Source organism: Silurus aristotelis, assembly GCF_946808225.1.
Source record: "Silurus aristotelis genome assembly, chromosome: 4".
NCBI classification, from domain to species: Eukaryota; Metazoa; Chordata; class Actinopteri; order Siluriformes; family Siluridae; genus Silurus; species Silurus aristotelis.
This window is the reverse complement of record NC_139577.1, coordinates 4,003,913-4,027,837: the sequence shown is the minus strand read 5'-3', so window position 1 is coordinate 4,027,837 and position 23,925 is coordinate 4,003,913. Positions and strand designations below refer to the sequence as shown.

General features: G+C 38.9%; 1 protein-coding gene across 3 annotated transcripts in view; it reads left to right on the top strand.

Annotated features, from left to right (window-relative positions):
- The window catches only part of cdh23 (cadherin-related 23), a 258,601-nt gene that overhangs the window by 124,422 nt on the left and 110,254 nt on the right, over positions 1-23,925 (top strand). For all 3 annotated transcript variants that reach the window (XM_083540380.1, XM_083540382.1, XM_083540381.1), the window contains 2 exons: positions 10,826-10,938; positions 16,865-17,053. In XM_083540380.1, the coding sequence (XP_083396506.1) occupies positions 10,826-10,938; positions 16,865-17,053 (302 nt within the window). The remainder of the gene's footprint in view (positions 1-10,825; positions 10,939-16,864; positions 17,054-23,925) is intronic.

The window sequence follows — 23,925 nt, the reverse complement described above, 5'->3', positions numbered from 1 at the left end:
CAATATGCTTGTGTTGTTTAGTCTGAGACATACACGCACACACACACACACACACATACATCCATTGCATTGTTATGGCCACTTGTCCACCTGGCAGACTCCTAAGTGTAGCACTGCTTGAGCTCAGTCATGTTCTTCAACAGGATCTTTATCTTACGACTCTGTAGCTTTTCAATTAGCTACAGGAAAACTGGACTCAATCCTGATAGCTGCTCTAATCCCCCCCCCCCCCACACACACACACACACACACACACACACACACACACACACGCACAGGCTCATTTGCCACTTGCTTTGTGCAGCCTATTTAGAGGCAGTAAGCTGTGACTGTTGCTGGCAGCAGTGTGTGTGTGATCTGGAAAATCCGCTTTTTCCATTCTTTCTCAGAAAGCATTCATGGGTGATATCTGAAAAGCACGATTCCACCTTTTTTTTTTTTTTTTACATTTTATCTGTAATAGAATCTTGTTAGGTCTTGTCTAGCTCTTTTCCCAAAGCTGCTCTTTCCTTTCCGCCATGTACAAGAATCAGAACCAGTTGCACTACATCATTGTGATCTTTACCCAGACACCATCCGACACCATCCATGTTTCTAATATGTAAAACGGGGAAAGTGATGTCTGCTAAAGCATGTCCATGTCACTTGCATTCAGACATCTAGAGTCAGGTCAAGAATTCATTCCTGATGAGCTGAAATCGTTCCAAGAATACAGATGACACTTTTTTTTCTAGACAGATCAAAGATCACAGTCTTTTTCATGACGTTGATTATCTCTCCAGGGTCCGAGTGCTCTGGATAGAGTGTTGCCTTATGACCCAACTAATAAATTGTAAGGCATAGACTCTCTCTCTCTCTCTCTCTCTCTCTCTCTCTCTCTCTCTCTCTCTCTCTCTCTCTCTCTCTCTCTCTCTTTCTCTTTTTTTTTTTCTCTCACTCTGTTTCTCTCTTACAGATTCTCTCTGATCGTGATCGCTAAAACAGACACCGCTTTCATTTTTAATCCACATCCTGGCAGACACACATAGCCGTGTTTTCCTCGTTTCAATTCATCCATTGCGGCATCACTCTTGACTAAAGCCTTTCAGAAATGGCCTTGATCTACTCGGTTTGTTTAGTATAATCTATTCCAGTTTCAATAACTGACTTCATTTTTTTTTTTTACCAAATGCAAAAACATACAACTACAAGGGCATTAATTCTATACCATCAGCTGCTGTGTGTAATAATTAAGGTGGTTTTATGCTTATAGAATAATTAGACATTAATTTAAAATCTTGTGTTGTCTTACATTGATTTTTGGCGAACAAAGGTTCTGGAACAAATAGATTTCATAAGTAAATAACACCTAATATTTGACTTTCAGTGGTGTCCTAACTGAATCAGTCCACCTCTTAATACCATCATTATGACCCCACGACTATGGAAACCATCAGTATTATAGTGAAACGCAGTATAACAGAGCTGAATCACAGACAGGAATCTCATACAACGATGAATGAATGGCTTTACTAACGCAATAAACACAAGAAGTCAACAAGTCTTCTTTCACTGTAGCCACAGCTGCACCGCCCATATACATCATCTCTAACAAAAGTATCAATTTTAACCTCATAAAATGAGCCCGTGTTTTTTTTTTTTTTTTTTTTGTCCATACGTTTTCTTGGGGATTTAAAATGAGCAAATGGTGTGTTTTTGCAAATTCTACAGAAAAGAGTTCTATAAAAAAAAAAAAGATTAACAACCAGTTTGAAGTGTTTTGGCCCGACTTTTCCTCACTATGTCCAGTTTTAAAAAAAAAAAAAAAAAAATTTTTTTTTTTTAAATGTCCCTGTAAGTTTATCCGCGACCGAATCAATTTCTTCTCCTCTTTCAGCCATTGTGGAATGCAGTTGCTGCAGATGTGGTTTAATAAACTTTAAGGTTAAGTATTGCACTCCATTGCCAATTCTAATTTGTTTTTCTGAATTTCGCTGCTTTGCATCTTGTTGTATGGCTTCTATATTGCTGCTCCTGACGACTTCTCGAGTTACCCCTGCCCTGGGAGATATTTGGTGATGTCACCAAAGTCGAGTGTTGACGGCAGATTTCTTTTAATTAGCTGACTCCTATAAACGCTATGTAATGCATTCCACAGGAACCCGAATTGAGTAGTTCATCTCATAATCCCTCTGGTCCGTTCATTGTTTTGTCACTCCTATAGATGCTACACAATGCAACCGATCAAGTTTTTTTTTGTTGTTTCTCTTGACATTACTGTTACAAAAATGTTCGGAGTCACGTGACAAAAGAACTAATGACACAGACCAGAAGATATGTACAAAATAAGGACATAATTATTATTATAACTTGTATTCAGCTGCATTGTCATAATTTCATTATTGGAACTACAAAGTTTGTGTATGTAGACTTGTTGGGGGAATCTGCTTATTGAATATGTAACATTTGATAATATTTCTTATCAAAAGAACGAAATATCTTAAATGACTCAATAAAGATTCGAGAAAAAAGATTCAAGTCACTGAGATGATCCGATCTTCCGATCACTGGTCGGAAAGCGGAGCCTTTTTCCTCGATTCCGAACTATCGTTGTGAACGTAGCCATAACTCTAAACGCACTGCTATCTGATAGATTTCCCAGCGTGCGCATTTGTATTTGGGTAATCTCTAAAGAACTGGCATAATTCAGTTGGACGTCCATTGAATAGAACATGAACTTTGAGATTCATGTGAACGGTTCACATTACGCCATTCCAAATCCAATGAAACCGAGCTAATTAAATGCACACTAAACCTTGCATTAGCGTGACTGAGGGCCAAGAAAACGCGCTGCACTCCTGTTACGCCCGATTAAACGCCAATTTGAAGAGTGTGAGCATGAATGTGTGTGTGTGTGTGGTTCCAAGTGTGCATAGGTTTTGACAGACAAGCAATAGGCCTATTATTGTATGGCGATAACAGACGCATGGATTAAAACACCAACCCATTTACATTAAATATTAGGTTTATTCGCAGAAAAGGATGGTGTAGTGCATATTTTCAACCATACATTTCTATCTTGGTCATATTGTGTTGTTTTTTAGTTGTGTTTTTATTTAACGGCTTTTTAAACAGCTAGCATGGTAAGGGAAGGGATTTTACCTGTAGAGACAGAAAAACAGCAGGTTCTTTAAGAAACCTTTAGACTGAAATTTATATACCATTCTATATCTATTGGTCATGAAAATCAGGAACGTTTAAGTCTAACGTGTGTGTGTGTGTGCGCGCGCACGCGTGTGTGTGCGTGTGTGTGCACAAGTTCAGTCACATGTGTGAGTTGTGGATGGCTCGGCTTCTCATTTTCCAGCTCACTACTGGCAATAATGTGAAAGCTTTGGCAATGTGCCCATGTTCCACACCTCTGTATTGACCTCTACACACAAACCCACACACCCACCCACCCACCCACCCACACACCAACACATCCACACACATTATTTACTCTTATGGCAATTACTCCTTTTGTGGAAACCTTTTTCTGGTCGAACATAAAATTTACAGTGTATTAAAAACGCCACTATTACACTCTGTTTGCATTCAGTTTTATGCTCCGTGTATCTGAAGTAGAAATGAATTTCCCTTCGGAGTGTGTGTTTGTACCAATTTGAAACACGTTTCACATCCTCAACCTGGCAGGATTAACTTTGTTCGGAGCTCAGTACGAAACCTGAGGTGTGCAGAAAAACCCTGGGATTTTTATTTGATTAGTTCCATACGTTTTGTTGGTTATAATCGATTTCTTCCGTAAGCGTTGTCACATTTTCAATGTCAGTAATTACCCTAAAACCCTGATAAGTTAAAATAACTGCCTCATCATGGTAATCTCCTTGTAACCATTTAGAAATGTTGATGTGGCCTTTCATTTTTGCACCCGTGTTGTTTCTGAGAGCCGAAGCCATGGCGAGAGCAGTGAATTGAAGCTTATTATGGCACGGATTTGCTCTGTTACTTCTGAAAAACTACGCAATCTTCTCCTGTGATTGTGTGCACGCATGTGTTAAAAAATCAGTTGATTTTCACTTGCAGATGTGCATAAGTGTGTGCTCGTGTATTAAATGATACACGCATGCAGATTGGATGCTTTTCTCCATGCTGCATGTGCATTTAGTCTTCCACAGGCATTCCTTTATCTTGTTAACTCTGCATATATGTGTGTGTGTGTGTGTGTGTGTGTGTGTGTGTGTGTGTGTGTGTGTGTGTGTGTGTGTGTGTGTGGTTCATCATCATGTCTCCGCCTCCGCAGGTGTGAATGACATGTGAGGACGGCAGTGGGCCGTTTAGTACACTGCTGTTGCATTATATTATAATTCTGGTCAAGCACACAAAGCAATTTCGTGCCATCACGGATACTTTGACCCTCCCAGTGTGACTGGGCACCAAACACGTGCCACTCAGCTTAAGGACCATCAACGTTCTAAAAATAATGCAGGCGCTAATGCAGCTCAAATCCATGCTCACGTTGAAGGTTAACTACAGACATCTGTAGTCACTCAGCAAATATTTTATGTGTAGAGATTGAAAAAAAAAAAATCTGAACTGTCGATCCAGCACAATTAATTTTATTCCGTCGAATTACAGTTTATTTCTGTAGCGCTTCTCACCAACGGGATTTGTCTCAAAGCAGCTTTACAGAATGAAAGAATTATAGACTCAAATTTACTTATATTTAAATTTGTTTATTTATCCCCAATGAGCAAGCCTGGGGCAACCTTCGCAAGGAAAAACTCCCTCAGATGTTAAAGTGCTCTAACAGTGGTGCACCAGCAAAAGGGTTGTGGTTGGCCGGGGCTCATTGATGCAAGTGAGGAGCGAAGGCTGGTCCGTGTTGTCCAATCCAACATACTGTATAAGCTCCTGTAGCTCAAATTACTGAACAAGATAATGCTGTTAATGCTTGACTGGTCTGAACTCAACACAATATTAGTCAGGTGGTCATAATGTTATGGCTGCCACTCCTGGTCCCCGAGCAAGGCCCTTAACCCTATAGCTGCTCAGTTGTATGAGTAATATAAATGTAAGTTGCTCCTGATAAGGGCCTCTGCCAAATGCTGTAAGTGTAAATGCAACTGTAGACTCTTATTTGCATGTCATCACCTTCCATAGTCTAGGTCACTTATTTCACATATCATTATAGAAGATATTTAGGTTTGTTGCCGCAGTAAAAACGTACCCCATGCCACAGTGATGAAATAATATCAATCAAACCAAGTTACTGAGAATCATTGAATGGCTTTGGCTTTTATATATGTGTAATGTGTGTTCATGGATCTGTTAGTCCAGTGCCTCATCCATCCTAAACCTCTCAGCACGTCACTGCTACATGAATAATCGCATTTTTTTCGCAGGAAGCTGATTATCACGTTATGTAAATACGCATATTTGTTGTTTTTTTTATTGCCTCGTTGAGAAGTATGTGATGTACTTAATATCCCAGGATCACTGTAGATATATCTGTAGAACACCTGACATGGACTTTGACATCATCTTTTGACTGTAATTAGTTTTCCAGAATGACAACCGAGATAAAATATTTGCACGTCTCCTCTGTGATAAAACGCTTGCATCCAGACGGCTATAAATGAATTCTGTCAGCTTCCCCCTGCACGAAAAACCGGCTGTTTGCATTCACTCATTTATAGAACTTCAAAACCATTGTAGCATCGCATTAGCAAATATAAGTTCAAGCTTTATCATTTGGATGGTTAGCTTGTGGGCCTGGTGTTGTTTTACTGGTTTTATTTAATATGGACGTGGTAGCTTAGTGGTTAAGGCATTAGACTTTGGACTTTCCAAAGGTCATGATTTCACATCCCAGCCACATCAAGCTGCCACTTTTGGGCCCCTGAGCAAGGCCCTTAACCCCATTGCTGCTCAGGTGTATGATTGTGTTAAACATCTGCCAAATGCCATCAACGTAAAATGTAGTTTTCCCCTAAACCCACTTAAAAGGGATACACAAGTCTTGATATCCCAAACCGACAAGACGCTACGTCCAGCATTTGCAAAAGGATGTCACCTTCGTACACGCTCATTGGCTAAGACTCAATTTACAGCCAATCCACTTTTCCACTGTTCTTTTTTTCTTCCACCGTTCTTTGCTTCCACCTCTGGCCTCAATTCACGAAAATGATCCACAAGGCTGTGTCTTTTTTCCCATGCTTTGGTTTGTTGTCGATGGCCCTCTGTCACCCCACTCACAGTTCAACAATAGTTCGACCAGGCCCAAGTGGACCGAGACCAAAAACAAGTCTGACCCGAGGTTAATCTCGCTTGCCCTCACTTCTGTCAACACGACCCCATTTTGCCGTTATGAGACCTTATGTTCAAACACTAGTGCACTTGATTCACACTCGCGGAGCCAGAGGACACAGGCTAACAGCAGCATACAGCAACAAACATGACACAAAGGGCTGGTGTTTAAATGGGAGCTGTGTGAAAATTGAAGACGTACAATGCTACAAGAGTGGATTTTCTACAGAAGAGAAAACTGGTGTCTATAAATGACGGACGGATTTTTTTCCATACATTGGTTGATTCTGCTGCAGCATTTTGCTTGTTCTTCAGTCCTCAAACTTGAAGCTTTTGGTCTTTATCAGGGGTCACCAAACGTTTTTTGTGAGGGCCACATCATTTTTCCTATAATATATATTTTAAATTTACTTTTCTAAATATGTTTTAGGCTTTGTTCAGAGCGCTGTTCGCAATGTGGGGGCTGTAGTTTGGGGACCCCTGGTCTACAGTGACAGAGTTGGAAAAAACTGCATGTGTGTTACAGAGTTCAGAGTTCAGTTGTCTTGGTGTTAGAGTGCATATTTTTGGTGTTTTAAAGCCCAATTTAAAGTCTTTTAGCTCCACTCACCCACTGCCACATACATATATACTGTAAAGTTGATACATGTAAATTGCTCTGTTTACTAAATTATGTTCTGCAATTTGTTAAATTATTACCATACTACAGTATACAAACCCATACTGATATCCATTCTTTAAGACTCCTGGGACTGTTTGACTCCATGTCTTGACTCATTTTTAGGTTATTATGGTCATTGTAGCGCGTTTCCATCATAACTCTGGGACTATCTGTACTAATGTGCTTGATATTGAGATATTTAGTTCTGGGATGAGAGCAGAAAAGTGTTTACGATTACAGTAGCAGCTGAACAGTATTTAATCCTGATTTTCCACTAAAACAAGAGTAAGACCTGGGCATTTTGAGAAGTGTGTATCCATGTGGGCCCATTTAGAGCACACACAATTGCAGAATCCCAAAGGATCAGGATTAGTCAGGCAGGTTTGGAGGAAGAGACGAGCTCCAGCAGTAGACGTGTGTCAGAAGAATTAGGCCCAGGCATCACATCAGGCAGCAGGAGTGGGTGTGCAGTTCAGCCGGAGGGAATCCCCGGAAACAAAATGGCTCGTGTTCTGTAGTAGTCACACAAAGACTCGGGCTATTAAACAAGTCCAATAACACTTTGAGGGCTATCGCTCCGAGCCAGATTGCTTCCAAGTTATGAACTGTGAGAAAACTGAAATTCACATACCACTGAAAGTTCATAAAGTTCAAAAACAATAAAGTTAGAGCTAGTTAATCTTACACACTTTTGCCATGGAAATGCTTTTATAAACGAAATCAAAGGGTTTCTACATTATTTGTTACTTTAAGTACTAAAGTTGGGAATAACTTGTTTTTGGTTTAATACCAGAATCTATTACAGGACTTCTTTTCCCCTCTCGTCCCATTCTGTTATAGGGTTTCCGTGCATACAACTCTATTTACCGGCGTAATGAAAGTCAGCACGTGTCCACTAATTTGTCGCTTGGCTGACTTGATAAATGCAACCGAGCATTACTATCGGCTACGCACATTTGCTAACCCGTAACTGTAGGCTAATTAACGCTGCTCGTGTTAGACTGTCTGAGATCAGGGTTGACGGAGTGGCTCATGTAGTAAATCGGTCTGCTGCGCAGAGATAGCAGAGGAGGGCCGCTAAAGGCTGCCACTACTGTAGCAATGAGCTAGGCTTAGCAATGGAGAGGAGCTGATTGGACTGGGACTAGCGTTGATTTTACAGCTCTTACACATGCAGCAGGCAAACATGCTTGTGTGGGGGAATACGAATGTGTGCTTGAATCTCAGGGCAAAGATAAGTCATTTCACTAGTAAACTCTGTGTTAGCATGCTGTGCTAGTATTTTTGGGGCTAATTTTGTTGATATTAATGAGCTCACTAACATGGAAGAAAAAACGGACCGGTTGTGGATATTATTATTATTCGTTATAACCTGTTATTTATTCGAGCAGTTGGTTTTAACACCTCTGACATATCCAAGAAATTATAACAATTACATAATATTCTCAGGCCGTTGCAAATTTGTCATGATTTTGTGAAAATTTTAGATGCCAATTGATGCAAAAGATGCGAAATCCTTGAGTATAACATCATTTACGACTAAATTGCGTGGCAAATTTATGGCACTATGCTGCAGTGGATAAGAAATAAAAAACAAAATAACAATTTAGAAAACACAGTGACAATTACTAACAAACCGGTAAAGGTAGCTATAGTTCGTGAATGCAATACTTCTAATACCGTTGATTGGACGGGACATCTGTCACTCAGGATATGCAGGAAGTACAACAGCCTTTAGTAGCAGTAGAAAGTGTGCAAATGAACTTTGGTTATTTTCTTAAGTTTAAATTTATACAAAAACTGGTTTATAGTGAACGCAGAGCTCCACACATACACAAGAATTAAAGTTAGATACACAATTTCTTACTTCTTGTATACCATGAGTGACCGATAACTCGTCCAATCGGCCATAAGCATTCAATTCACAAATGGAATCCTGCATTGTCTAAAGGCATAAGTTAAATTTTTTTTTTTAGAGTACAATCCAAATATAAAAGGCTTGAAACAGCATCTGAACGGATCCTAATTCAGTGGTGTTAGATTGAGCTGATTTGATGGTAAAATATTTGCTTCTAAATGAAAAATAATCTTCTAAATAAAGATGTTTGTAATTTTGGCATGTGGTGAATCTGATCGTGAGAGTTAGCATTCTTAGTGCTTTTCCAATTCTAACCTATAATGAATGGACATTCACTGCCACCCAGATGAGGTTGGGGTTCCTTTTTGAGTCTGGTTCCTATCAAGGTTTATTCCTCGTACCATCTCAGGCTACGTCTGCACTAATCCCGTTCAATTTGAAAACTGCGTTTTTGTCGGAAAAAATGCTCAGCATCCACACTTTTGTTTCAATTGTTTTGCAAAATGTAAGATGCTTCTACCTACATTTTTTTGCTTGCAGGTTATTCACTTTCCGGCTCTTTGAAATGTCAAGACAATGACTATGTGACATTGACTGAAAACAGTCTCAGTGTGGACAGAAGACCGAAACAGAGAAAAACATGCATTTTTAAAAGCAAATGAATTAGTGTACACATGACCTCAGGGAGTTTTTTCTTGCCACTGTCACCACTGGGTCGCTCATTAGGGCTCAACTTATAGGCACCAAACTTATAGGCATTATAAGTTCAAATTTAGTTCAACCTGCAATACTGATCTGTGCAAAGCTGCTATACAAATAAAACTGAACTGAATTGTATTGAATCAGTCCTGTGCATAAATACCATCTGACTGTATTTTGGAGTGAATTTTTTTTAAACAAAATGACCAGGTCAAGAGTGCTCAGAGTGTGTGTTAGACATATCTTCTCTTCTCACATACACACACACACATACTTGTACCACCCTCGGTCTGTTAGGTTTCCCATTGCACAATGGTGGCAATTTGGATTGAAATGCATGAAGCCATGCATGCTCTAATGCGCACAGTCTCAATTCAGTAGCAGCGCTTCGACAAAATGATTTTGTCATGTCCAATTTAGCATAACAATTGCTATGACTTGAGCTGCCATCGAAAACGATTATGGGATGAAGAGATGGGAGGAATGCGGGAGAAAGGAGGACGAGGAGGACGAGGTGTGTAGCTCCCTCTCCATATGGCAACTAACTAGCATGTTGTGAGCAGAGTTTAGACTCATGAAAAAATACAAACATTTTATTATTAGTGGAAAAAATTGTCACAAATAGTAATGATTAATTTTAAACATAAACCTAAACGTTAGAATTTTGTTCTCATGAGCTCAAAGAATTTTTTTCCACACTTTTGCGGAGTCTCATGCTTGGCCTTTGACAAACTTCCTAGTTAAGCCTGCCTGGAGGAGGCCATCCACCAAAACTACTACTGGTCATGTAAATAGACATTAGTCAGAGACTTGCCACCAAGAAGCCAGTGGCATGTCTCAACCTGATGCTACCACTACCATGCTTCAGTGACCAGATGATATTCTCAAGGCAATGAGCAGTGTCGCATTCTTCTCCCAAAGACAGAAAGTTTGGGGTTTGCTCTTATTAGCTAAAATAACTTTTTTTCCCCATGTTTGTGGAAGCACTTTGGCAAACTCCATCATTTGACAAACTTCCTTTTCTCCTTTTTGTCAATGAGATGATTATACTCTGAACAGCGTCTCCCATGTGAACTGTGCTGTACATCACTTCTCACCTCCTTCTTTGTGACAAGGTTGTTGTTTTTTTTATAGTAAATGCAATTATGGTATAATCAGAGTTCATCTTTTCACCTTTGGCTCTTACAACACAATGAAAGTGTTTTCGTTTGAGTTCTGTGTTGTAAGGAAATGCTCTTTTTCTTTTCTTTTTCCTTTCTTTCGATCGTCTCTATTCACATTTTTTCCTCTGTTGTGATTCATTTCTTTTATTCCTTTAGGGAACACCAACAGCGTGTTTGCTTTGGACTACATCAGCGGATCGTTGACGGTGAATGGCCGGCTGGACCGAGAGAACCCGCTGTATGCTTCAGGATTCTCGCTCACTGTCAAGGTGTGTGTTGTTTGTGTGTATGTGTGTGTGCAGTATGTGTGTGTGTGTGTGTGTGTGTGTGTGTGTGTGTGTGTTTAGATTTAGTATACATTCTCAGGACAATTCACGCTGTCAATTTGAATTGATTGCTAGTCAGGGTTGCTAATCAGCGCCGTTGATTACAAATGACAAACACCACGAGAGAGAGAGAGAGAGAGAGAGAGAGAGAGAGAGAGAGAGAGAGAGAGAGAGAGAGAGAGAGAGAGAGAGAGTAAAAAAAAGTCTCCCAGAGTTGCTGTGTGTGTGTGTGTGTGTGTGTGTGTGTGTGTGTGTGTGTGTGTGTGTGTGTGTGTGTGTGTGTGTGTGTGTGTGTGTGTGTGTAATTAAATGGCATGATGCATAATAAAAGGCTTACTTTCACTCACACAGCCAGTCGTGTTTATAAAGCTAATTTTACAGCATGTTCTTCTAGACAGAGAAATGTGAGGAAACGTTCTCGCTGCTGATGTTAATGGACAGCAAATTGCAGATATAATGAAGTCTGTTGTGCTTTAAAGAGTATTTTATAAATGTCCACTTGCTGTAAGTAATGTTCCGCAGTTACGTATGAATGAGCTAATATTCAGTTAGGATTGGGAATCTATTAAGATCATTCTGAGAGACTTTTTCTCTGTCTGTGTGTGTGTGTGTGTGTGTGTGTGTGTGTGTGTGTGTGTGTGTGTGTGTGTGTGTGTGTGTGTGTGTGTGTGTGTGTGTGTGTGTGTGGAGTGTGGGTGGAGTATATATAGAAAGAACTTCACAATTAATCACTATATGCCCAAGTCATTTGCCCCAAGGCTGAAAGAAGCATATGTGTGCATGTTATGTGCATGGAGGTGGTGCTCAATTGTTAAAGCATTGGACTTCGGATTGGAAGGTCACAAGTTCAAATCCCACCACCAAGCTGCCAATGCTGGGCCCTTGAGCAAGGCCCTTAACCCTCCCCTGCTCAGTTCTAAGACGCTCTGGATAAGTGCGTCTGCCAAATGCCATAAATGTAAATGTCTGTGTTTGTGTCTGTAAGTGTGTGTTCTCGTTGTTGCTCAGTATAGGCCTCGGGCTGGAATCTCTCCTTCTTTGTGACTTGCCTTTCAACAAAGTTTTAAAGACTTTGAAAGAAGTTGAAAATTAGGTCTTTAGTCACATCTCTGGCAGCTTATCGCAAATTAACACCAAGCTGCTGTCAGTCGTGAACCCCCTGTTCAGCTCCGTGCAGCCAAATTTAGGATATAAGACTTTATTTATAACTGTTTCACATTAATGTTAGAACTCTAGCAGATCTGTAAGTATTTTGTTAGTTTTTTGTAATAGGCTCTTAAGATTGCAGTTATTAGGGACATGTGCTGTTGCCATATGGCGCTTTTATTCTACACTACTCGGATATTTCAGCATATGATCATTCGTTGCAGTGCCGTAAAGCACTTAAGTAAATGTACTTCTTTACTGTACATAAGTCTTTTTGTAGCTTTTTTTTAGTATCATTATTATTTACTCAACTATATTATGATTCAATATATCTACTATTTACTCCACTATATTTTTAATCGACAATGACGTTACTGATTACATATTGCAGTCAGTCCACTCTGAATATTTGGCTTTACTTTATCTTTGTAATTTTATTTGTTAACTGAAAATACCCTTTTTGTACAACAGCGTTTTAGTGGCACTTTAAAAAAAATTAAAGAATCGAAGATTACGAGATTACAGAAGCAATACGACAAGAAAGTCCAAATATTTTAAGAATAAAGTCGTACCAGTATAAGAATATATTCAAAATATTTTGAGAATCAAGTCGAAATTACAAGAATAAAGTCAAAATATTTTAAGAATAATGTCGAAATTACGAGAATAAAATCTGAATTTTTGAGAATCAAGTCGAGATTATGAGAATAAAGTTGAACTATCTAGAGAATAAAGTCATAGCAATATGAGATTAGCGTGTTAATATTTTGAGAAAACAATTGCTAGAAACTTTTTACTTTTGCATACAACGGATGTTGAGTATTTGGTTAAATCCTACTTTAGGCTCGGATTTAGCAATAAGGAAATTGTCATTTGGCACATCAGCATGGACTTATAATTAATGAACGGACACTGCAGCGGTTCTGTAGAAAACTAAATTTTTTTAGAAGAAAAAAGACACTAAGCGTTTTGTGCAGTCTGAAATGGCAACCAGTGCTTTTCTTCGTCGTATTAAAAAAACTGCTTTGCCACTTTGTCTTTTTTTTGTTGACCAATTTGTCTGATCTTGGTTCCATTGAATGTTGAAGAGGATGTTTTGTTGATGGTTAACGCAATATTGAGGTGTGCAATTTGATTTAGGCTATAAAACCTCACAAATCACTTGTTTTTAGCTTTTCACAAACATGTGGCTTGGTGTTAAGGCCTGGTGCACCTCTGAGCCTACGTTCAATGCGAGTCAAATACTCAAATACTGTTCAAATCATATAGCCGAAAACATTTACTCAAGTCATATTGGAATTAGTGATGTAATTGAGTAAGTTTTGCAGTAAGGAGATCTATACTTTTACTCAAGTATGATTTTCAGGTACTCTTTACACCTCTGATTTGTTGTATTAAAGCTAAAATTCATCATAGCCTTTTTATAAACAGAAATATGAAACTTCAGCAATGAAGTGAAACTGATTCGGAAATCTGGATGGTCAAAGGTTTATAGAATGCTCTTGGTGGTGCATTCGATGCAAATGTGGTTCTGTGGCTTTGTGTAGCAAAACAATATTTGTATATCGTAAAGCAGAACATGCTCATCTTTTTATCAAACTTTGACTGTCATGTTTTGTTTAAACCCTCGTTTGTGTAAGTGCTCATATTTATAGGTAACATGACCAAAATGTCCTTATAGTTTTGATAAAATTTTGTTTAATTTTGAAGTTTGGAGGTTGGTGCCCTACTGACTACCTATAACAGTCCAGGTGCTGTGAGGTCGCCTCCACGGTGCACGCTGTAGTAATATAATGCATAAGGTACGATTTGCCACTCAGAAATCATAGCATGTTGCTGATTGCGAATTCCGCTCCACTCTCCTGGCGACGTCTCTCTTCGTGATTAAAATCAATGATCTCACGAAAAGTCCCAGCGAACACCTGCTCCAAAAACATATTCATAAGTTATAGATTTTCTTCCACTCCTTTTCTCCATCACGCGTCGCCTCATTCCCGCTCTTTCTTTTTTTTTTTTTCCCTCCAGCCGCTCTCATTGGCTCGGATATTGATTTCGAGTGCGAAGGTAATAAAACTAATTTCTCAACTTCACGAAGCTCGGATGGGGCAAGAGGTGCTGCACTGGAGGTCAGCGCATTCATAAGCTCTGAGTAGAAATTAGGAATAAAAAAAGAATAAGAAATTCGAGGACATTCTATGATTACGGGTTCGTAGCTATAACCTCTCCTGAAATTACCCCCCCGTCCCTCGTTCAGCCAATACGGCGTATTCCTTTTTCATCATGATCCCTCAGCGGCGAGGCTGTCGGCGAGGACGAGAGGGAAGCGAACGAGAGCGAGTAATTGTTTCCGATTAGACTCGCACTCAAATCGGATTGTGTTTGTGTGTTTCGATGCATTGGCCCTTGTTTAACCCCACTTATCTTTTTTTTTTTTTACCCTTCTCAGCTTATCTAATAATAAAAAAGAAAACACACAAGGGTGAGATTGAGGGGAGACCTTTCATGTGCCGTCATGATCGATCCATCTTTTCTTTCGATCGTTCTTCCTGTCACACACTCGCTCGCTCTGTAGCACTGTAGGCCATATTTAAAAGATTCATCGTTTGATATTGTTTCGGTGACTAGCTGAGAAATGCAAGCCACACACACACACACACACACACACACACACACACACACACACACACACACACACACACACACAGTTAATATGTGGTGACATACGTTGAATCTATATCACTTTTACTTTTAGACCATGAACTGTATTTAAATACGTGTTAATATAAATATTTGATGGTGATACACATGAGTACAAATGCAGAATTCATCTGAAGCCTATTGGAATATTTTTTCCAAATGTATGAAGTTTAATCTACACATTAAAAGCATTTCAAAAAACAACTGTCATAATAAAAAAAGCTGAAGAATGACTTTAAGAGCCTTCATATTGAGCAGTAAAGAACCGAATTACAGATTTTGGATTAGCAAGTGGCTCTAGTATTCCTTGTATTCTCAGATCTTAATGAAGAACCTACACTTACAGTGTTCTTTGGACTATTATACTCGAACGCCTCCACACTGGGGTGTAACGGCATTCATTTGCGAACACGTCAACCAAATAAATGCTGTTAACTAACATTCTGGTCAACAGCCAGGACAAACACAATGCTAGCATGCTCGAAACATGAAACGCTAGACAGGCTTTTGACGTTTCTCCAACTTTGAGGACGTTTCCTAAAAGTAAAAAAACAACAAATATTTTTTTCTTTTAGGATTCAAACCATTATTTTGATGATCCTATAACATTTATGGCATTTGGCAGACGCCCTCATCCAGAGCAGTTTAGGATTAGCGGTGGACAGTAACAAAGTGATTGTTAATCGTTACTGTACTTAAGTTAAGCTTTTTCACGTATCTGTACATAACTGAAGTATTTCCATTTGGGGAGACTTTCACTTTAAATTCACTAAATTTCAAAGTCAAATATCTTTTTACTCAACTATAATTATTTTAGTCGATAAAAAATTAACTGGTCAAGCGCACAGCAAACCTCCAATCAGGGTAGAGCTGGTTGGTGTCTATTACTATATTCTAGCACAAGCATACAGTTGAGCATCAGTTCAACAGCAAGCAGAACATTTTTAAAGGAATAAATGATGGAAGAAACTCCTGACCCGAACTTGCCACAGCATAGAAGCATAGCATTGAAAAGAAGATTTTGGGTTTATGATCATTTTAATAGAAATCAATCAGTGTTTGACACATTAATATCATTCTATTAATAGATTGGTGTGTTAAGGGTAACATTAGAGTCACATAAACGATTAAGTTGATTAAGTAAAGAATCTTATGACAATAATAAAAGAACCATTATAGCCAAAAAAAGTCATAGTACTTTGGATACTTATGTATATAGTACTTCATCCACCACTGCTTGTTTAAGGTCCTAGCTTGGTAGTGCTGGGATTTGAACATTGACCCTCCAATCCAAAGTCCAATGCCTTAAACACTGAGCTTCCACCTCCACATAAAGGTGAACATGGCTTGAATGAAACCAACGACTTTCTGTGAGATCTCCTTCCAAATTCTTTCCCGCTGATCGATTGCACTGAACGTTTGCTCCATCTCAGTTGCAGGAAGTGGAGTAAACATGCTTTGCAGCACATTATTACTTTTTTATGCTGAACTGATGACGCTTGAGAAGTAGTTGAATAAAACACTTATCAGCAACGGAGTAAACAAACTACAAACAGACTAAAGAACGATCATATGAGCGTGAACATGGAGAAGAAAATTGCACATGTATATTATAAGGGTGGTGTTTTTCGAGAGCACGCTGCATGAAGACTGGGCGCTCGTGCTAAAGTTATATGGAGTCCTTAATTAGCAGGGAACAAGCTGCAGGTGTCGAGATTTCCAGCACGATGAAGCGCTGAGAGGGCGGATCGGCTTCTGAGGCATGCTGGGAATTGGATTTCGGTGCATCCTGGCTAAATTGACATGCAAGATCTATAACAAGTGCTGGAGGACAGAGCTGGAGTCATGCAATGTGTGTTCTGGATGGAACTCGTTGGTTCTTCCAATGGGGAAAAGGTTGATGTAGATGGGGATTTGTATTCTGCACATAGTAAAATAATAATCAGAAAAAAAGCTAATTTTGTTGTTTCACTTCTTTTGAAGAAACGTTTAGTGCTCATTTGTCTGTCTATATGCATGTGTGTAGGCGACGGAGCTGAATGAGGACCGCACCCCGTCCTCAGCGACCGTCCTCACAACCTTCACCATCCTCCTCATCGATAAGAACGACAACGCTCCCAAATTTAACAGCTCCGAGTACCGGGTGCGGATCACCGAGCTGGCTCAGGTGGGCTTTGCCCTGCCACTGTCTATACAGGTGGAGGACAAAGACGAGGTGAGACAAAACATCGCAGTTGACATTGTGGAAAAATGAGATATTACCATGTTTTTTTTCTTTACCTGTAAGAACCTTATACAACATTGTTCCATGTCTATTTTACATATACATAGGACATGCTAAGTCTATGCCTTACTTAATGCAAAGTGTAAAGTATCGTTGAAGAAAGTATAGGTGCTTTTTAGATCTGACATGCTTTCTCCCAAACAAGCAGCTGTCAGTAATTAACCTCATTGTGTGCCACAAACTTTTATCTCAGCATTTAAAGTTTGCTGTGAAGATACGATGCCGGTCGGTAACAAGCTATTGATCAAGCAGGACGCACCTTTCCAATTACTGAGCTTTCTCTTGCATAGCAGGAGCCTGTTACACAAGAAAGCCTTTCCGACACACTGCATGGACCGCTTCTGAACCACACATGAATTCAAGAGTGACGGGAATATGCAGCTTACGTTTAGAAGTATGTGTGGAGAAGAGCTGCTCTTTATTGTAGGTGTTGGAAGGCCAGGCTGACTGTGTACTGTTTTTGTGTACTGTTAAACCTCTGTTACACCTCTCTGTCTGTCTGTCTATATAGATAGACAGACAGACAGACAGACAGACAGACAGACAGACAGACAGAGAGGTGTAACAGAGGTGTAACAGTACACAAAATTCGCAGTTTGGTATGTACCTTGGTTTTTAAGTCAAGTTGCAGTTTAATTTCATTGCAATTAAGGGTAACAATTAAAAAAATAAAATTGCTTGTCATTTCAACGCAGTTTAACTATTATTACAAACAATAAAAAAAAATTATATATATATATATATATATATATATATATATATATATATATATATATATATATATATATATATATATATATATATATATATATATATACAGTACAGGCTAAAAGTTTGGACACACCTTCTCATTCAAAGAGTTTTCTTTATTTTCATGACTATGAAAATTGTAGATTCACACTGAAGGCATCAAAACTATGAATGAACACGTGTGGAATTATATATGGAATTATATACATAACAAAAAAGTGTGAAACAACTGAAAAATGTCATATTCTAGGTTCTTCAAAGTAGCCACCTTTTGCTTTGATTACTGCTTTGCACACTCTTGGCATTCTCTTGATGAGCTTCAAGAGGTAGTCACCTGAAATGGTCTTCCAACAGTCTTGAAGGAGTTCCCCGAGAGATGCTTGGCACTTGTTGGCCCTTTTGCCTTCACTTTGCGGTCCAGCTCACCCCTAAACCATCTCGATTGGGTTCAGGTCCGGTGACTGTGGAGGCCAGGTCATCTGGCGCAGCACCCCATCACTCTCCTTCTTGGTCAAAGAGCCCTTGATGCCTTCAGTGTGACTCTACAATTTTCATAGTCATGAAAATAAAGAAAACTCTTTGAATGAGAAGGTGTGTCCAAACTTTTGGTCTGTACTGTGTATATATATATATATATATATATATATATATATATATATATATATATATATATATATATATATATATATATATATATATATATATAAAATAATATTGTATACAGAATATAAAAAAATCTCTGAATAAATCTAATTAATAAATTTTTTATTATATTGATTCAACCAAATAATCGAATAAATTGGCACAAATTGAATTGATTCAACAAAATTCAATTTATCAAAAAATGTTAATTAAATTGTTTATATCTGTCAGACTCTATTTGGGTTATACAGAGGTGTATATACTCACTTTTGTTGGCAGTTATTGTGACAATAATGGCTGTATGTTATTTTGAGAGGACATTCATTCTGTACTGCTATACAAGCTGCATATTGACTACTCTAAAATATATCCATCGTTTATTTCTATAATATTGTCCTTTGAGAAGGTAAACTGAAATGGTTGCTGAAATGTGAGGGCTGTACTCATTATTGTGAGCTACTGTAATTTTTCTGTGTATGTTGGTGTGTTTTTCATGTAATATTGAATTTTTTGAAAGATATGTTCTACTAAACAGTTCTACTTCTTACAGCATACGTTACCAAATGGCTTCATTCCTTCCATCCTCCATTCATGTGCTCCCTCGATATGCGGAATTGTCAGGATTTTCTCCTTTTAAGAGAAATTGTAACTGGACATGAAATGCGAAAGAATCCATATCGCTAGACTGTCGTTAAAATGTAGCGGATAACAGGAAGTGGCAGTGATTTCACGCATGCTTAAAACAGAGTTTTTGCGCATTTCAAATTGTATTTCTGGTATGGAGTGGAGTAGCCACAGCGACACTGCGTATCGGAGAGACTTGTGGTCCACAACTTAATAGGTTCGTGAGGGAACTCCGATTGTAACTATGTTCTGCACGCAAAAGGATTGCATTCGGTACACCTGTACTGAAATGGTTCGGTAGGAATACATTAACCGTTACACTCCCACTATATACATACACACACAATAACATTATATTGAGATGTAAGTATCACAGGATAGAGTTATCTTTTTTGTGTTTAGGTGTATTACCTAAAGTTTCAGAGGTGGTGTTTTTAGTAGAGTCATGCTATTTGAGTTGTGTAGTGTCGGCTATGAAATACACACATACACACACATACACACGTCACTGTTGAGCAGTGATTCAACAGTGGCCTCTTTAGCCCTACATCAAGTGCCTGTCACTTCCCATTAGTCATATCTAGTCAAGTACAGACACTCAGACACTCACACACATTCGCACACACATTCGCACACACACACACACACACACACACACACACACACACACACACACACACACACACACACACATATACCAGCACTCCAGCAGAGCAGCACTTGGCACACATTCGACTCTGCAGCAATTTAATTTGCTCCAGAGAAGAGGGGACAGAGCGTCAAATTATAGCTAACGAGCAGAATCAATCAGAGAAGGGCAGAGATAAGCTCAGAGCTATTGGACTCTGATTGATTCGCACCTCGACTACCCAGGATGGGGCCTGACAGATAAAGGTAGAAAGGGAGGAGGAAAATGGTGGGTTAGGTGGGTAGGTAAGGTGGAAAAGACAGGGAATAAAAAAAAAAAAAAGAAAAAATAGGATTAGATATCAGGTGGGTAAAAAAATAGCACTAACTGGAAATGAAAAGAAGCAAAGAGAGAGAAAGAGAGAAAATGTGGGGAAATCTGGTCAACTATCGATGTGAGAGAAAAGGGGGAAGAGTGAGAGATGGATCGACGAGGCTGAGTGAGAAGGGTGTGGAAGAATGAAGGAAACTGTGGATTTGATGGACTGAAGGGGGGGGGGGGGGGGAATGACACTGTGCTGTCCAAGTTACTGGATTAAAAACAAACATAACACTCCATATAAAATAGTACTGAATTTTATTACAAAAAATAATAAAACAGTACTAAATCATGAAAATGTGCTAAATTAAATAAATATAAATATATACTTTCATATTAATAGATACTGAGGAAAGTAAAAGACATGCATTCAAACTGAAACAAAAATAAGTCTGAATAAATACAAGGAGTTACATCTAAAATGAATAGACAATTCAAATAAACAGCATTTGATGTCAGTGATTCCTCACTAGAGGCCGCTCTCGTACAGTATAACGCAACCCGGAAAAACTATCGGTATGTATTTTTGCTCATAGTTCCAGCAATCAACTATTGGTGCCAATTACAAACCACTGTTAGATGAACACAGTCAACTACATCTCCACAAAGATGAACTCTGCTTTGTTTTGTTGATTGCTATCCGTTAATAGAACAGACACAATTGATTATTTCTTGCTGAAAGTGTAAATTATTTTGTATTTAAGTAGAGGAGTAGTTGGATATGAATGTTGCAAAGAGAATGTGTTTGGCTTTTGTTAACAGATTAGTGAAAAATCGCTTTAGGGAGTTTTAAAAAAGAGAGAAAAAATGGAAGGGAGGGCGATCCAAAGCTGGCAAAAGTACCAAATTATAAAAAAGGAATTGACAGGAAAAAAAATGGATCATATAATGAGTGAAAGATGATCTGGCCAAAGATTAGAAGCAAAAAAGGAATAGTTGAACCAAGATAGAGAGAATACAGCTGAAAATGTGTTTTTTTAAAAGAGAGGTATTTGCTGTACTTTTTTTTTGATTGTGTAGGTTTGCTATTCAAAGGTTACTTGTGTAGAATGATGTGTGCTCATTTGGCTTGAAGCTGTCCATTATGGGTGCTTGGCTGCATGGGTTTCCTGCATCGCCTCCTACTTTTCATCATTGGGAAACAGGTCCAAATGCCCAGACCTTAGTCTGAATGAGAATTTGCAGCAAGACCTGAAAAAACCCTGTTCGACCAAAGATCTTCATCCAGTCTGCTAGAACTTGCGCCAGGAAGAATATCCGACTGTACCAGATGGGTCGTAACTAATTGGATACACACATTTTAATAAGTAAGTAAGCTTCTGTCTCCCTGTATTCTCTGTACAAGACAGAATCTTGTATTCTTTCTATCTACTTGTTTTTGTCCCTACACACTCACACACAAAAAACACAACCTAACACATGTTCTCACACTTAAAACCACATCGTCCCTATCAACATGTCCAGACGTCTTTGTTCTTCAGGAATGCTGTTGACTGCTTCATACCTTTATACACAAATTTAGATGCCGTTTTTGAAGGTGTGAAGATGCCCCCCCCCCCCCCACATACAAACACGCACGTACACACACTTGTCTAAACTTTCTCTACACGACTTGTCTGCAAAACTTTGATGGCCTGTATGACAGGCTGGTTTTATCCTCTCTCTCTAAAGGCAGAAGGCGAAATGGACGGGCAATTACGCTTATGGCCGAGGTGTGTTGACATCCCTGCATATTGGATGGCTCTTTAAATAGCCGCCCATCAGCCACAATGGCTCCCTAAGAGCTCCAAACAAAAAAAAAAAGAAAAAAAAGAAAGAAGGGAAAGCAAAAACAACTACCTCCAGCGTAACACGGCCATCGATCCAGAACGTCAGAAGCGGTCCTCTTCTTCAGAGCCGGCATTTGTTCCAGCGATGATAAGGCGTTGTCCCCTAAGTAGGTGTTGCAATGTAGGCACGTTTTACAGCGCGTTTTCAGAGCGTACCAAATGTCAGACTGGCGTGAAGGTGAAAATCCGATCCCTTCATTTAATGACATTGTTCATTTATTTAAACAATTAGGTAAAGATCAATTATCTTAAACATGAAACATGACTGTGTGTATTACTCAGGCTCTCGGCACTCATCCAGATAAATTCCGCCTGGCATTTCTTTCCTTTCCGGCTCTTTGAAACTTCGCGGCAATGACTAAAAATGCGTCGTTGTTTTCCAAAGCCTCTGTTTTCACAGTCCATGCTGAGACGCAAAAACGGGGCTTTCAAATTCATCCACTTTGAAGAGCGTTTTTAAAAAAGCTCTGTTTTTGTTAAATGAAAACTCCGTCTTAGTCTTACTCAATGTCATACTTTTTTTCCCACCAGTTTTAATTCTATTTAATGTTGTGGAATGTCTATGAGCCCACTAGGTTCTTTCTATGATCTACAATATAACAAATATTTTTGTTTTAATAAGAATTAAACTGCCTCTTGTTACTGAGAAAAACAAAAAATCCTCCGTCCTGAAGACTTCCCTGTACCGGAAAACCTTACCTCTGATTGTTACAAGGCGTTGACACTGGAGACTCCTTCCATTAATGTAGTATAAATAAAAATCCTTATAGAAAAGTCCACGTCAATTATTTTTGATGCTTCTCACCTCACCAAGTCTGTAGATAAGATTTTAGTTACCATCGCCTTCCTGTCAGCTCAACCCAGGCTTGCTAATCTCCTGTGACCCGCTCACATCACCACGACATGTCCAACTGCAAAGTGGAAAAATCTGAAAGCTTTTTTTTCTCAAACACAATTCTGTGTAAACCCTAGAGACGGTTGTGTGTGAATCCCAAGAGATCAGCTGTTTCTGAAATACTGTACTTAAACCAGCCCATCTGGCGCTAACAAACATGGCAGGGTTTAATTCAGTTTGAATACATTGTTAGTTTTGATAAAAAGTTGAAGCATTTCACCTGTTTCTGTCTAAGCTACGCACAGGACTAGCTCGGTGGTTGTCAATCGGTTTTGGAAGCTGCCACTCCTGGGCCCCTGTGCAAGGCCCTCAATCCTATAGAAGTTTAGTTGTATGAATAAGATAAATGTAAGTCACTCTAGATAAGGGTGTCTGCCAAATGCCAATTGCATATTTGTTCTAATTGCAGGAATAAGCATATGGACAGGTAATTCCTAGTGAATTAAAATATATATAAAGAGATATTCAGGGTCAAGATTAACACACTGCAGTAAACATGGCAGTAAATAATTGGTAAACAAACTAATTACTGTCTCTGTTATTCAGTCTTGAACTTTGTACTGCTATAAGAAAGAAACAAAGGTGCTTAACAATTAATTTCTTTCTTCTCATTTGCCAGTGATGTTGGGAAGCTGGATTCTGAGCACATGTCTGGCATGTTACAGTGCCCCTGGAGCACAGAGGGTTAAGGGCCTCGTTCAAGGGCCCCAAGAGTGCCAGCTTGGCAATACTGGGGTTTAAACCCCTGACCTTCTGATCAGTAACCCAGATAACTAATTGTTATTTGAGTAGTAGTGTAAATAAAAAGAATTTTAATTCAAATAAAACGTCTCGGTTTTGTAGACATATTAATAACAAAAATGTAGCATGTCTGTAGCCAATATCAGCTCTGTTCCTTATTAAGAAACACCTGTCAAACGTGTACAACGATCCAAAAAAAACAAAAAAAAACCGTGTTAAGACAAAGTGATGTGCACCAGGGAGGGATTTCATTGTATATAACTGCATATTACAATCCATCTTAATGAAGAGGAAGCCAAATACTGAGATTTTGTCA